General features: G+C 46.1%; 1 protein-coding gene across 1 annotated transcript; it reads left to right on the top strand.

Moving 5' to 3' along the window:
- The first annotated feature begins 7323 nt into the window (after window positions 1-7323).
- TST (thiosulfate sulfurtransferase) lies at window positions 7324-13587 on the top strand. Its single transcript, XM_077807564.1, has 2 exons — window positions 7324-7918; window positions 13289-13587. Exons 1-2 carry the CDS (start codon window positions 7324-7326, stop codon window positions 13585-13587), a joined length of 894 nt encoding a protein of 297 aa, XP_077663690.1.
- Window positions 13588-14818: the final 1231 nt, after the last annotated feature.

Raw genomic sequence — 14818 nt, 5'->3', positions numbered from 1 at the left:
CCCGGGACAGTCACCCGCCCGCGCTGCGCGTGTGGACTGGCGCTGCGTGGCCCAGGGCTCCGGAGCGAGCTGCGCTGCCAACGCTGCCCTCTGCAACCCGTCCCCCCCCACCACCTTTAACCCAGATTCCGGCCCCTCCCCCCGCCCCGTGAGCTGGCCCGGGATCCTGCTCTGCAGCGCGCCCTCCTGCGGGCGTTTCCCGCCGGGGATTTAGTCCTGAGGGGTTTCTCGGAGGCGGGGGCGGGGGGGCTGGGAGCTGCTCCTCCATCACCAGGATTCTTCCTAGAGCAGGAGGCCTTTGTGTCCAGCGGTTTCCTTCATTAGGAGGGAGTCTCCTGGGCTTGCTGTGTAGTGAGGTGTCAGCTGGTCTTTAGCTCGCTTCCCTTACACTTGTACTGTGACCCTCACCCTGCCTGAGACCACAGTCCTAGCTTTCTGCAGAGACCTTTAGAGTTTCTTCTATGGTGAGACAAGGTGGGCGAGGTAATACCTTTTATGGCAGTGGCTCTCAACCTTTCCAGACTACCGTAACCCTGTCACAAGCCTGATTTCTCTTGCGTACTCCCAAGTTACACCTCACTTCACTGTTTACGCGAAGCTGGGAATGGGCGACAGGATGGATCACTCAGTGATTGCCTGTTCTGTTCATTCCCTCTGAAGCACCAGGCATCGGCCACCTTCGGGAGACAGGATACTGGCTAGACGGACCTTTGGTCTGACCCGCTATTGCCGTTCTTAGGTCCTTAATTTTGCTTACAAAATCAGACATAAAATACAAAAAAGTGTCTCAGCCACTATTAGTGAAAAATTGCCAACTTTCTCATTTTTACGATATAATTATAAATCAATTGGAATATAAATATGGTACTTACATGTCAGTATAGTATATACAGCAGTATATACAAGTCACTTGTCTGTATGAAATTTTAGTTTGTATTGACTTCACTAGTGTTTTTATGTATAGCCTGTTGTAAAAGTAGGCAAATATCTAGATGAATTGATGTACCCCCTGGAAGACCTCTGCGTACCCTGGGTTGAAACCCACTGTTTTATGAGACCAGCTTCTGTGGGAGAGAGAGAGACAAGCTTTCCAGCAGCACAGAGTTCTTCTGGTACTGGTAGCTCGAAAGCTCGTCTCTCACCAACAGAAGTTGGTCCCATAGCAGATAGTACCTCACACTCCTTGTTCTAATATCCTGGGACCAAAACGGCTGCAACACTTCACAGTTTCTTCTTTGAGACTTGCCCTTTGCCCTAACACTGATTTAGCCAGTCATCTGACTGCACTGTCAATGATTCTGGAGTCTGGTTTCACCTTGTTACCTCCTTCCCCTGCCATCAGGGTTTCAGTTTTATGCCCCACAGGAGGCTGAAGATGGTTCCTTATTCCCAGTTCCTTACTGGTGGTACCAGCTCCTTATTCAAAGGCCAAAATTGTTTAAAATATAGAAGGGTAAGAGTAAATGTTTAGAAATGGCATCAAATTAATGTGATGGAATGTGACAAAGATACATTAGTTAATTATTAATTACATAAGCAAATAAGATGGTATTTGACTGACTGTACATAACAAACTAAATCTCGTGTCACCTGCAGTGACACATGCCTGTGACCAACAATCTGTTCTGAAGGAGCTGGGATAGGCTGCTGCCTGACCCAAAGTGTAGTTCCTGCAACTTATGCTGTTACATGTCATGGTCCTGCCCCACTACTACCTTGTAAATGGGGCTTGAATAAAGAGCTGGGATTTGACTGACTGCACGTGACAAAATAAGTCTCAGGTCACCCCAAGTGACATGTCTCTATGATTGTCAGACTGTTCTGAAGGAGCTGGGGCACACCGCTTGCCAACCTGAAGTGTTCTTCTTCAGCAGTATGCTGCCACATGTCATGCCCCCACCCCATTTCCATTTTGTACATGGAGTTTGAATAATGAGCTGGGGCTTGACAGGCTCTACATGACAAAATACATCTTTGGGGCACCCCAAGTGATACATCCCAGCAACCGTCAGACTGAAGAAACTGGGGCCTGCCATTCATTGACCTGAAGCTTTCTTATTGTGCAATAAGATGTCACATCTCCACCTTACTTATATTTTCTATATGGAGTTTGAAAAAGAAGCTGGATTTTGACAGGGCGTACCTGACAAAATAAGTCTCAGGTCACCCCAGGTGACGCAGCCACTCAACTGTTAAACCGGTCTGATGGATTTGAGACGTGCAACTCCCTGACTTGAAGCTTTTTCTATGAGAAAAATTGTGGCCCATATCACCAGCCCTCTCCCTGACCCCCAAACACATACACACCTTTTAGAAGGGAATGGGAACAGGAATGGCAAACAGGGCCATTTCAGAAGATGAATATGTGGATCCTATGCTTGCAGCTACAGGGACTTGGTGACTGCTGTGTTTGTTCCATCTGTTTGTTTGTTCTCCATCAGGGTTGTGTACCTGGGCTATGGGTCCCTGAACTGCCTGGGTGAGACAGATCTGTTTGGGTCTCAGTGAGGGCCTGGTGGCTGGATTTTGAACAGAACTAGTGTTTGATGTCTCTGAGTGGTTATTCCCTCCCTGTTTGTGAGGGAGGTAGGTGAACAGTGAGGCTTAATATATATCAGTTGCCAGGTGAACAGGAGAGACAAACCAGATAAATCTCACTGGGAGTTTACAGAGGGATTGTGAAACCAGTTTTAGATATGTACAGTGGTGAGCTGGAGCTGGTTTGTACCGGTTCACATGAACCAGTTGTTAACTTTTGAAGCCGGTTTAGAACTTTTGAAAGCCGGTTTTGGGTCTCAGTGAGGCAAACTCCGGCCCGCGGGACTATCCTGTCTGGCCCACCTGAGCTCTCAGCTGGGGAGGCTCCCCTGAGAATCCCTTTTTAATTTGTACTCACCCGGCGACACTCCGGGTCTTTGGCAGCACTTCCATGGCGAGCCCTTCAGTCACTCTGGGTCTTCGGCAGCACTTCGGCGGCGGGAACTTCAGTGCCGCCAAAGACCTGGAGTGACTGAAGGACCTGCCATCGAAGAGCCGCCGAAGACCCGGAGCAACTGAAGGAACCGGTTCTTCAGCTTTTGCCAGCTCATCACTGGATATGTCTTTACATAAGGTAGCAGATAGGGATAATGAGGGTACAGCTGCTGTGACTTGCATTGGATGTGCTATGTTTTCCTCTTTGCTGGAAGCCACAATAGATTTATCCGAGGCAATGAAGACTTCTTGGACAACCAGATTTGGAAATCATTGTCACAGACACCACAAGGTGATCAGTGATAAGAGACTTGGAGAGAGTAGAAACCAAAGAGGCAGTCTGTGACCAAGAGGGGAATGAGAGCCAGGAGGCATTCAACCCAATGAGAAGTATCAAAATGTTTTCAGGTAGCAAATCTACTATAGAGGAAGCTTTTCTCCGATGAATGGAACAGAAAGCCACAGGGGACATAGCTGATGGGTGTCCTTACAATAGGAAATAAGCTACCAAGAGAAGTTCTTCAGCCATCCTAAGAATGCAAATCATCATCATCAGTGACTCCATATTAAGAAGAGCAGACACAAAATTAAGCAAGAGGCAGAAGGACAATAGGATGGTGTGCTGTCTCCCTGGCATGAAGATATGAGAGGTAACTGTAGTTAGACAGGTTTATGAAGTTGACTGGCAACTGATTATGATACACATTGGAACCCATGACAAGCATCACATGGAACTATAGAATTATTATAGAAGACCCTAGGCATGTTGGAAGCGAGTGGAAGAAAAGGAAAGTTTAAGTGATCTTCTTGGAGATCATACTGGTCCCATGAATGAGAGAAGGCAGAAAATACTGGAGGTGAATTGTTGGCTGCACGATTGGTGTGAGGCTAAAGGTGTTGGTTTTGTTGAACCTTTCAGTGGGAGAGAGGCCGTACAAACAGGATGGGCTGCATCTCACAGGTAGGGAGCTAACCTTCTCAAATGCATATGAACTAGAGCAGCTAGGAGGCCATTAAACTACCAATGCAAGGGGAGGGTGCTAAGGAGGCAAATGCAGTACAAAACTTCAGACTTGACATCTTGAAAAAATTGGACTGATGTGGCAAAGAACGCAAAGAGAAGACATTCTTAAATTGCTTATATATCAGTGCTAGGAGTCTGGGTAACAAGTAACAGGAAGTAGAAATTCTCAATGATGAGAAAAAAATTATATAATTGGCATTACTGAAGCCTGATGGGACAATTCACATGAATGGTTATAACCTGTTTAGGAAGTATAGAGTTGGTAGAAGAGGCTTGTGCCTTACAATGAGAGATTTAGAGAGCTCAGTCTGTTTAGTGTATCAAAAAGAAGATTGAGACGTGACTTGATTATGGTATATAAATACCTTCACATTAGAGGTATGCACAGGCCTAAATTTTAAGCCTGACTGGACTTGAACTGGACCCAAGCCCAACTGACCTGACCCAACCCCAAGAGGGTCAAGTCATTTTCCAACCCAACCCCAACCCATCAAACCTGAGATAGCACCACCTCCTGTGACCTGTCCATGCGGTCAACACAAGCCCTGTGACTGCTCGGCACGCTCACTTCGCAGCACACACAGTGCAGCAAGGTGGAAACTGGAAGGAGCGGGCCAGGCAGGGACAGGAAATGGGGAGCAGAGCTGACCCAACCCAAGCCCAAGAGGGTTGGGTTGTTTTCCAATCTGACCTGACCCGAACCTGACACTTCTCATCGGATCCTATCGGGTTTGGGTCAAGTGCAGGGGTCCACTTCACATGGACAAAATATTGGATACTAAAGGCTCTTTAAACTAGCAGAGAGAGGCAGAACAGGAACCAATGGCTGGAAGCTGAGGCCAGACAAATTCAAACTAGAAATTACTCACAAATTTGTGCGAGTCAGGATGATCAACAATTGGAACAAATTACCAATGCCCTTGGTGGATTCTTCAAATCAAGGGTGGAAGCCATTCTCAAAGATGTATTTTGGTCAAACACAAGTTGTTACTGGACTCAATACAGGCTAACAGGATGAAATTCTATGGTGATACAGGAAAGCAGACTAGATGATCTAATGTCCCTTCTGGCCTGAAAATCTCTGAATTTTTGAAGCCTTTTTACAAGCCCTTCTGCACACGCACCTTTTTCAAAGTTTCTCCCTCCCCGTGGAAGTTTGGTGCAGTAGGATGATTGTGTCAGGATTACAGACCATAAAAAACTCCTTGTGGAAAAGCAGGCAGCACCAAATTATGCAGCAATTTTAAGCAGAAATTCACAAAGAAACTTCCCTTCTGTGCAAAACAGGGTCTTATTATACACATCTTTAGGAATACTTAAATATAGCTGCCACCAGTGATCAGCACTAACAACAGCAACAATTGCTCAATTAATTAACATTCTTTTATTATAATAAATAGCAACTTCTTTACTTATGTCACAGTCAAAGTGAACAAGTTCACTGGATTGTGTCAGCTGAGTACACGCCATTTCATTAATGGTGAACCATGCATCTTGTTCTTTATACTTGCATTTAGTCTGATCATAGAAAGATTGAAAATTTTGACCCATAGCTATTTCCATCAGAGATTTCTGTGCATGATAGCAAATAAGTTGAAAGAAAACAAGATGCATTTTGGAAGTCAAATCAAAGCAGTGACCGGGGTCTTTTCATATACCATTCAACGACTATTCAGACAAAAATGAAATGCCCCTACCTCGGAAAACCCCATTATCTGTCCTCACTGTAGCTCTTTTCCATGTAACTTGAATGTAGCTTTCATATTTAAAATATTGATTAGTTCAGTAGAGGTCATCACAATTATTTGCATAAACTGTAAAGTTTATAAAAGAAAAGGTGTTGTTATTATAGGCCCAGAGTTGTTAGGACACCATAAAACACTGGGAGCCATTTTGTATTTTTCCACAAACTTCGTCAAACTGAGGGCGGGCATTTCTAAGATGGAATTTTGGAATTAAAAAGGAAATGAGGTAGAGATATTCTAGCCACAGATAAAGAATCCAGTCCCCCAAATTCCATTAAAGTGTACCCAGCCACATTGCTGCTGTATAAGCCTGACAGCAACTGTAAAGACGCTGGCTGATTCGACTAATTGTAGCATATATAGGTATAGGGCAGGATCCCTTTAAGTAGTGGTGCTCACTGTTTTCTGTGGTTTAGAAGCCACCAGAAACCACTCAGAGCAGCAGGATAGTATTAACCTAGAACTTGTATGATTGCAGGTAATAAACATGATTATTTGGGAGCCAACTGTGACCAAGTAGCGTCTCCATATTATTTTTATTGTAGAATGAGCAAAAGACACAATACTAATCAAAAGAAATGTTTTTATATCTGTAATCCAATTAAATGATTTTTGATAAATTTAGCTATTTTTCAGCTTCTTAATTCCTCTATTATCACACCAGGGTTCCTACCGATTTCTTCAGTTGTAACTATCATATAATTTATGTGAAAACATCACAGCTGGATTTGCAACACATGACTGAATATTGCTTTTTGTTGATTTTTACCTGCATATTGTATGTTTACTAAAAAAGATAACACAAAATAATACATTGGGGTAATATATTTGACAGACCAAAAATAAAGGATCACCTCTGAGAATGGCATTTCCTCATCTCTTCATAATGAAATAACAATTGCAGGAACTTGTCACTTGGGGGGTGACCTGAAACATACTTTGTCACGTACACAATCAAAACCCCAGTTCCTTATTCACACTCCATTTAGGGCACAGGAGGCTATCACCTCCCGACTTCAGGGAGGTTTGCATCTAGATCTGAACTTCACAGCTGCCCATATCTTTGGTGAGTGGCATGTCCCAGGCCCCACTTCCTTCATAGCAGTTTGATGGTCACAGGGACATGTCATTTTGGGGTGATCTGAAATGTCTGTCATATACAGCCAGTACCAATTACTAATTTAAATGTTTATCACATTCCATTATGTTAATTTGATAACATATCTAAAACATTACCCTTACATAGATATGTTTTAAAAATAATTTTGACCTTTATATAAGGAGCTGGTACCACAAATAAGAAATTAGGGATATGGAACAAATCCACCAGTTGCTTGCAATAGTGTTCTGGGACTGGCAGCTAGCAGGGGAGAGGAGGCTTGGGGGGAAGGAGGGAGAAGAGGGGGTGGAGTTTTTAGAGCTGTCTCAATCCAGCCAGCTGATTGGCTGAGAACCAGATATCAGGAGCTGGGATTCCAGTAGACTTGGCTCCTTCCATTTCACCCCTGTGGTGGTACAGTTCCTGCACTCACGTACAGTGCTAAGCTCTCAGTTCACAGCACAAACACAGTCTTGGACACAATGGTGCAGCAAGTACTGTACAGAGCTCTGGTCTCCACCAGGTGGCTCTCAGAATCTGTCCTGGCCAACCGGATTGGGCCCAGCCTGCAGGTGCTCGATGTATCCTGGTACCCTCCTGGGGAGAGGGATGCCCAGCAGGAGTTCCGAGACAAGCATATACCTGGGGCCTCATTTTTCGATATCGAGGAGTGTAAAGATAAGTCGTCACCCTATGAGCTCATGCTGCCCAGCGAGGCACACTTCGCCAACTATGTTGGGCACCTGGGGATCAGCAATGACACGCATGTGGTGGTGTATGATGGAGATGACTTGGGGAGCTTCTATGCACCCCGAGCCTGGTGGATGTTCCGGGTCTTTGGGCACAGAACAGTCTCCGTGCTGAATGGCGGGTTCAAGAACTGGGTGAAGGAGGGTCACCCTGTGACATCGGAGCTCAGCCGGCCAGAGCCAGCAGTGTTTAAGGCAACCTTGAACAGGTCCCTGCTGAAGACCTATACAGACATGGTAGAGAACATGGAATCCAAGCGGTTCCTGGTGGTGGATTCCAGGTCTGAGGGGAGGTACCGGGGGACAGAACCAGAACCAGGGAATGAAGGTAGGAGCAGCACATGGCATCTCTTTCAACTACAGCTGGATTTTTGCTCAGGCACTACCCCTCCTCCCTGCTAACAAACACACCTGCAGTAATGCATGCTCGCAACTCACACTAACACACACCTCTCCTCACTGATATGCACTCACGGTGCCCAAATTTCAGCAAACAGATCTGAATCTATTCTGAGTTCAGAGCTGTTCAGATTTAGGGTTTTCTTTGGACCTGTTATAAAGATGGGCAGCTGTGAAGTTCAGATCCAGTCACAAACTTCCCTGAAGTCTGGAGGTGTTTTTATCCCCTATGCCCTATTGCCCCCTTGCAGAGTTAATCATACCGCTGATGTGGGAGAATAGGGCCTCCTTATCTAATGTTAACACATGCGCATGTGGTTGGTTTTCATGCTTGCACTTTGCCTTCCTTGTAACATGAGAGATCTGTTTTCCCTTGAGGGATAAATCAAGTTCCCAGTCAACAGAGAACTTGCGTGACTGGTTGTTTGCCCTTTGAATCTTTACCATATAAACCCAACCATTTTAAAGAGAGAGAGTCCCAAACCGTATCCCAGCAGCTCAGACCCTCCTCCCCTCCCTTTTCCAGACAAGTGGCATGGTTTGTACAACTGTAACATTATCAGCCTGAACAAAGGGCTAGAGCTGCCGCAGTGGGAGAGGCTGTATGTTTGGGGAGAGTTTATATAGATGCATGCCTGGAATGGAATTTTGCTCAATTTGAAGTTAAAGGAAAACATCCTTATTGCCAAATGTAAGAGTTCACATAGCACAAAAACAACCCCCAAAATCATAGGAATAATTTAAAAATCACGAGATCTTTTTAAATATCAGGATTTTTTGCTCCGCCTTCTGATTTCTGAACATGGAGCAGAAAGCCAGTCAAGTTGTGCATGTGCACCAAGATTGTTGTTGTTCTCATTTCTGGAGAGCCAGATGTGCGTGCAGGGTGTTTTACAGTTAGAAAGGGAGAGGAGCCTGCCCAGAGTTTAATTTGTGCCAGGGTTTGCACCTCTGGGCTTGGAAGTTCATAGCCCCGGCACCTCTGGACTTGCCGCTTCATTTATGAAAATAAAAAAATTGCTTGAGTTCCAGCACCTAATTGCTTCAGCCCCCGCACCTCTTTCATTACAAATTAAGCACTGGGCCTGCCCAAAAAAAAGATTACAATCTAAGGTCCTGATCCTCCAGTCGGATCCATGCAGGCAGTCTCCTGAGCCCATCCAGAGCTTCATTGACTTTGGTGGGGCTGTACACAGGCACAAAGCTCCACATATGTGGATCCAATTGCAGGACTAACACAAGGTGGGATGAGGATGGAAGAGGAGGTATGGCATGACAAAGGTTACAGCAGTGAAAAATCAGGAGATGTGCTTGTTGTTAGTTCCCTTTTTTAGAGTATTAAGATCTGGGATTGCATCTGAGTTCAGTACATGGAGATTGAAATTCAATGTGAAATGCACACAAAATACTCCTTGCTGGGGACAGATGGATTCCATATTCCTTCTCCCTAGAGTGGAAGTAGGGAGTTGTCATCAGCCTGCAAATGCTGTAAGAACTCGAACATTTCAGTGATTATTAATTCTTAGTTTTGAATTAGTTCCCTGGGACCGGGTGGTCCCCCTTTTGTGTTTGCTTTCTGCAAGTATTCCAGCAGAGGAGCCTTCCAGGCACATATACACACCCACAGCACGGCGTGCTCGATAAGTCGCTAAAAGCTGTTTTCAAATCAGTTAACACCCTGAGTGCAAACTGCACGTTGTAAAATGAAGAACTTACACTCAGCTGTGCAATCTGAAATCCCTGCTGTTGTTGGCTGATTACACAGGTCATTGCCATAGTGCATAGCTACCCCATAGTGCCAAAGTGTGGCACTGCCAGCACTCCCTGCCTCAGTTTCCCTCCCTAGGGTGGATTTCCTCAGTTCTCCACACACCAGTCTGTCTAGAGATGTGGCATAGCCCTCTGTCCAAATCACAGACAGGGTAGCAAAAGACCAGCTAAAAGGCCCAACAAATAAAAAAAGCTCTTCTGCCCTTCAGGAGCTTTTTTTCAGCCCAGCCTCTGGACTCTGTTCCCAACCCCTTTTGGGCTACCTGGGCCAATTTTTATAGCTCTGGCATAGGGCCCTCCACTCCCAGGCTGGCTCCCCTGAAATACTATTCTCAGTCCCTTCTGGGCTCTGTTCCTTGCAGCCTTCCCTACTCTGATATAGGGCACTGGGTTCCCTGAACTCTATAGGCCCTGTCTTAAGGCCTTCCATAAGAGCCTGCCCACTCCCTGTGTTTCCACCAGCAGAGTGAGCTCTCTCAGTCCTTTTATAAGGCCCACATGTTCCTTAAACTATCACCTGACCTTTTAGTCCCACCCCCTCAGGTTAGGAAACAGCTAATTAATTATGGCACATTTGTTACTCTTTTCCTCATTTCCCCTTACAGGGAACTGAAACAAGGGCATCTGGCTTAGAGAAGAAGTGTGTTCCTGAAGTTGAAGAAGTGGCCTGGTCTTTAGGAGACCAAAGTTCCATTACTGGCTCTGCTATTATCTTCCTTAAGCAAGTCACTTCACCTCTCTGTGCCTCAAGGCCCCCTCTGTAAAATGGGGATCATTCTCTCCTTTCTCCCACCTTTTGTCTGTTAGATTGGGTTCCTTGGGACATGGACTGTTTTTAAACAGCATCTAGCACGATGGGGCTCCGATCTTGGGTGGGGGCTCCCAGTGCTACCATAAATCAAATAAACAATAATCATCATCATCATAATGACTAATTTACAAGCAATGTCACATTTAAAATATTTGGCACAAACCATCTGCCCAGCAAGAATTATTTGCTTAAGAACTCGTGAATAAATACACTTGAGACTCTCTCTGTTTCTTGGCAGACAACAGAAAAAGAGGGTCAACTTTCCAAATAAATTGTTTGTTAGGAACTATTGCCCAGATCCCCATAGGTGGCACATGAACCCCCATTCGGGGATGCTAGCGCTTGTGCTGCCTCTTCTGCTTGAGGCTCCACCCCTACCCTGCTGCTTCCGCCCTCCTCTCCCCTCACCCTCAACCGCCAGAGCCAGAGGAGCCCTGAGCCCCCACTGTGGCCAGAGGAGACCAGCTGAGCCGAACCTAGCCCGCCTGCCCCAGTCACCCCAAGTACCCGGCTGCCCCAAGCCCCCACCAGCTTCGGGGGAGAGGCAGATGAGGGTAGGAAGAGACGCAGCGTGGGCAGGGCCACAGGGGAAGAGCAGGATGCGGGACCTGGGCCTCGGGGCGGAGCGTGGGCAGGGCCACGGCTTGGCTGTTTGGAGAGGCTTAGCCTCCCCGGGCCCATGCAGATCCCTGTCATCCTTCCACTTTCCTTTTCTCCTGCTACTCTTCAACCCCATCCCCTGTATTCTCTGACTCCTCTGCTTCCCTGCCCCTCCCATTCTCCAGAATTCCATTGCTCCTTGTGCTCCACGTGCTGCGTTCTGCTCACCCTGAAAGACCCAGGGAGGAGAGAGGGATGGACTAAGAGGACATTTCTGTGCTATTTAGCAGCTTGAGGATTGAGCGTCTGTTTTCAGACAGTATTTGATTAACTCATTTTGTATTGTTTTTGCTAGGTGTGAACGCACACTGAGCCTGCTCTGAAGGACACGGTTTTAATAATTAAAAACATAAATCAAAATAAATCAAATCTCTAGATGTAGGCCACCTGTGGGCTTGGGTCAGGAGACACCCAAGGACTGAAACAGCAGTTCAAATCAATATATATTTCTTAATTTAAAAAAAGCCAGGAGTGAAAATTGTTCTCAGCTCAGCATTTGCCAGCCAATGCTGAGCCTGTTTTCAAGGGAAGTGCGTGGATACTGCTGGGAGCTGGAGCCAGTTTCTAAGGAGCTCAGAGGAGACAAATCAAGAAGCAAATGAGACGAATAATGTCCGTCTGGAACAGTGGGTGATCACACCATCACAGAGCAGTCTTCCAAAGGGATCTAGCACTGTCACAGATTCTGCCTCCCAACCCTCTAGCTTTACCTGTGGGACAAAATAACCTGCCACAGTCTTTGCAACGTCACATTGTAATGCTGCATCCATGAGTGATGAAACTGCAACATCATCACATATAGACATAACATTGTGATGCTGCATTATGATGCAAGGTCAGGGCATTGTGAGGCCTGAAATTAATTGGTGACTCGGTCTTTGTGGGGGACAAATCTATGACCATCAGGACCATCCCACTGATTTTGGGACTGGGGGTGACCTGTCTTTAAGAAGTAGATTATTATCTGATTGTCCCATGACTTGTCTCTTCCAGGCTCTTTAGAAATTCAAACCAGTCTCATTCAGTGGAGACTAATTTCAAGCCAGTGTTTAAAGTCTCCTACTCTTATAGGGCTTGATCCAAAGTCCATTAAAGTCAATGGAAAGACTCCCACTGACTTTAATGGACTTTGGATCAGGCCCGTAATGGAGTTTGCTGTGTGTTTCAGTGAGACATTTAAAATCTCATTCATCATTTTTGAAGCCTCTCTCACACTAACGGGCTTTACCCTTAGGTCAGATTCTCAGCTGGCACAAATTAGCAGAGCTTCCTTGAAGTAATTTACGCCAGCAGAAAGTCTGACCCTCGTTTACATCAATGCAGAATGGATTTAAAATGCGACAAAAATCTAAATTCTCCACTCACACTAGTGGTGATGTTTGACCCACACTTGGCCCTGCTGTAAATGACTAGCCAGTGGTGACCCTAAATGCTCCAGGCCTGACAACTCTCTTCTCTAGAAGACCATCTGTGAGTGACACACCTAAATGCTGGGCTCAGAACAGTTTTCATGATATTTCTGGCTCCTGACTGTTCACGTCATCCTCACCCAACATTGCTGGCAACAGAGATAATTTCATAGATTCTTGGAGCCAAATTCACTACTGACATAAGCGCATGCAACTCTCGTGAATTTAGCCCATATAGGAAATGGTAGAGGCCACTGAATCTTCCAATCTGATCCTTTCTTACATATTTTGTTAGGTTTCTCTTTACACCAGGTCCATCAATATCTGCTCTAGCCTGCTCTTGAATCTCAGCAGTGATGGTACCTCTGGCCATGACGAATCTTAGGCCCAAATCCTCAAAGGAATTTAGGTGCCTAACTCCCCTTGAATTCAATGCACTTAAATACTTTTGAGGATCTGGGCCATAGTGTCTTAGCCAAGGCTTTTACTTCTGTAACTTCTGGCTTGTCATTCTGTACCCCCAATGTCGTCTCAGATGGTGAAATATTCCCTTGAAGGGATTTATAGGCTATGAACATGCTATGTTATATGGATGTCTTTTGAACGCTCTCCTCACATGTCCTTTCCTCTGTCCCTGGGGGTGTTTTAGGGCTTGAACCAGGTCACATCCCCGGCTCGCTGAACATGCCCTTCTTTAAATTCCTCACTGAAGCCGGCTTTGAGAAGAGCCCAGAGGAGATTCGGACCATGTTCCAGGAGAAGAAGGTGGACCTCTCACAGCCACTCATCGCCACGTGCCGTAAGGGGGTCACGGCATGCCACATCGCCCTGGCAGCATACCTTTGTGGCAAGCCAGATGTGGCCATCTATGATGGATCCTGGTCAGAGTGGTTCCGCCAGGCCCCGCCGGAGCACAAGCTCTCTGAGTGGAAGCGCAACAAGGCATAAAGGGGGAGAGGTTGCAATGCAGTCCTTTAGCATTCATTGAGAGTGGGGTTTGTCAACTGTCTTCGTTCAAGGGAGCTGGAAACGAGGGGAAGGAACATAATAAATTCTATGTTACAGTTAGTCCAGTTTTGTAAGAACAATTAGTGGTTTTTAGTCTCTTTCTTTTTTAATGATGCAACTGAATAAAATCTCTGCCTTCCGATTACGTGTCTGTGTGTGCCTCTAATCCTCCCCAGTGACTGTGGGACCTCATCATACTGTGATGTTACAATGTGCAGCTGAAGGAAGAACAGCCACGTTACCTGGGGGAAAGTTAGGCTCTCCCATGAGAGGTTCTGAGAAATCCCAGCTGGGTTGGGAACTACTGAAGCCAAGTTACCAACACCCCCAAAGAAATGGAGAGCACAGTCTTGTGGTGCAAGCACAGGGCTAGACATCAAACATGGTGGGTTCTAGTCCCGGCTTTGCCATAGACTCACTGTGTGACCTCGGGCAAATCACTTAACCTCTCTGTCTTAGTCTGTAAAAGGGGGGTAATGACGCCTCCCTCCTGGGGAGTGCATGAGGCACAGTTAACACCATCTGGAGATGCTTGGGTGGAAGATGCAATAGAAGTGCTAAGTCCTATTAATTGTTCTTGTTTTATTATGAGAGCCACCAAGGAACCCTACACATGTGCTGAAAACTGTTGGGCCTGTGCTCTTTCTGCAACATGAGCTTTCCCCCCCAAAGATAACACCTAACTGTGCCTTGTTTATTTTGGTTCCCATAGTAACTACAGCTCATAGATGGGGAGGGTTGTTCCCTAGCAACCATCCCTGAGACTTACTCTTAGTTCCACCTCTGCACTTCTGGACTTCAGCAGGACCTGCCTGGTTAGAAGAATCACTTTGTCATCTCAACTGAGACCATGGAACAGGTGAGAGAGACATTTATAAGAAAGGCTTCACCTCTGAGCCTCAATCTGGAAGCTCGGACCCCCCTCACCTCCCCCCCCCCACTTCAGACACACACACAAACAAAGAAAGGATGAGCCAATCAAAGACACCATTTCATATGTACTGCCACATTGCTTTTCAGGCCTGAGGCAGCACACTGAGCGTACTATCTTTTTGATGCCAGTCCAGGCCACATGTGGCAGGCATGTGGGGCTATTTTTGGCCATCTCTGGCAGCTGATACTGAGCCCCATTTGGCAGGAGATACCAGGCCACTTCTGGCAGGTGTACAGT

This window comes from Eretmochelys imbricata, chromosome 1, assembly GCF_965152235.1.
Source record: "Eretmochelys imbricata isolate rEreImb1 chromosome 1, rEreImb1.hap1, whole genome shotgun sequence".
Classification (NCBI taxonomy): Eukaryota; Metazoa; Chordata; order Testudines; family Cheloniidae; genus Eretmochelys; species Eretmochelys imbricata.
This window is presented reverse-complemented; position numbering and strand designations above follow the sequence as displayed.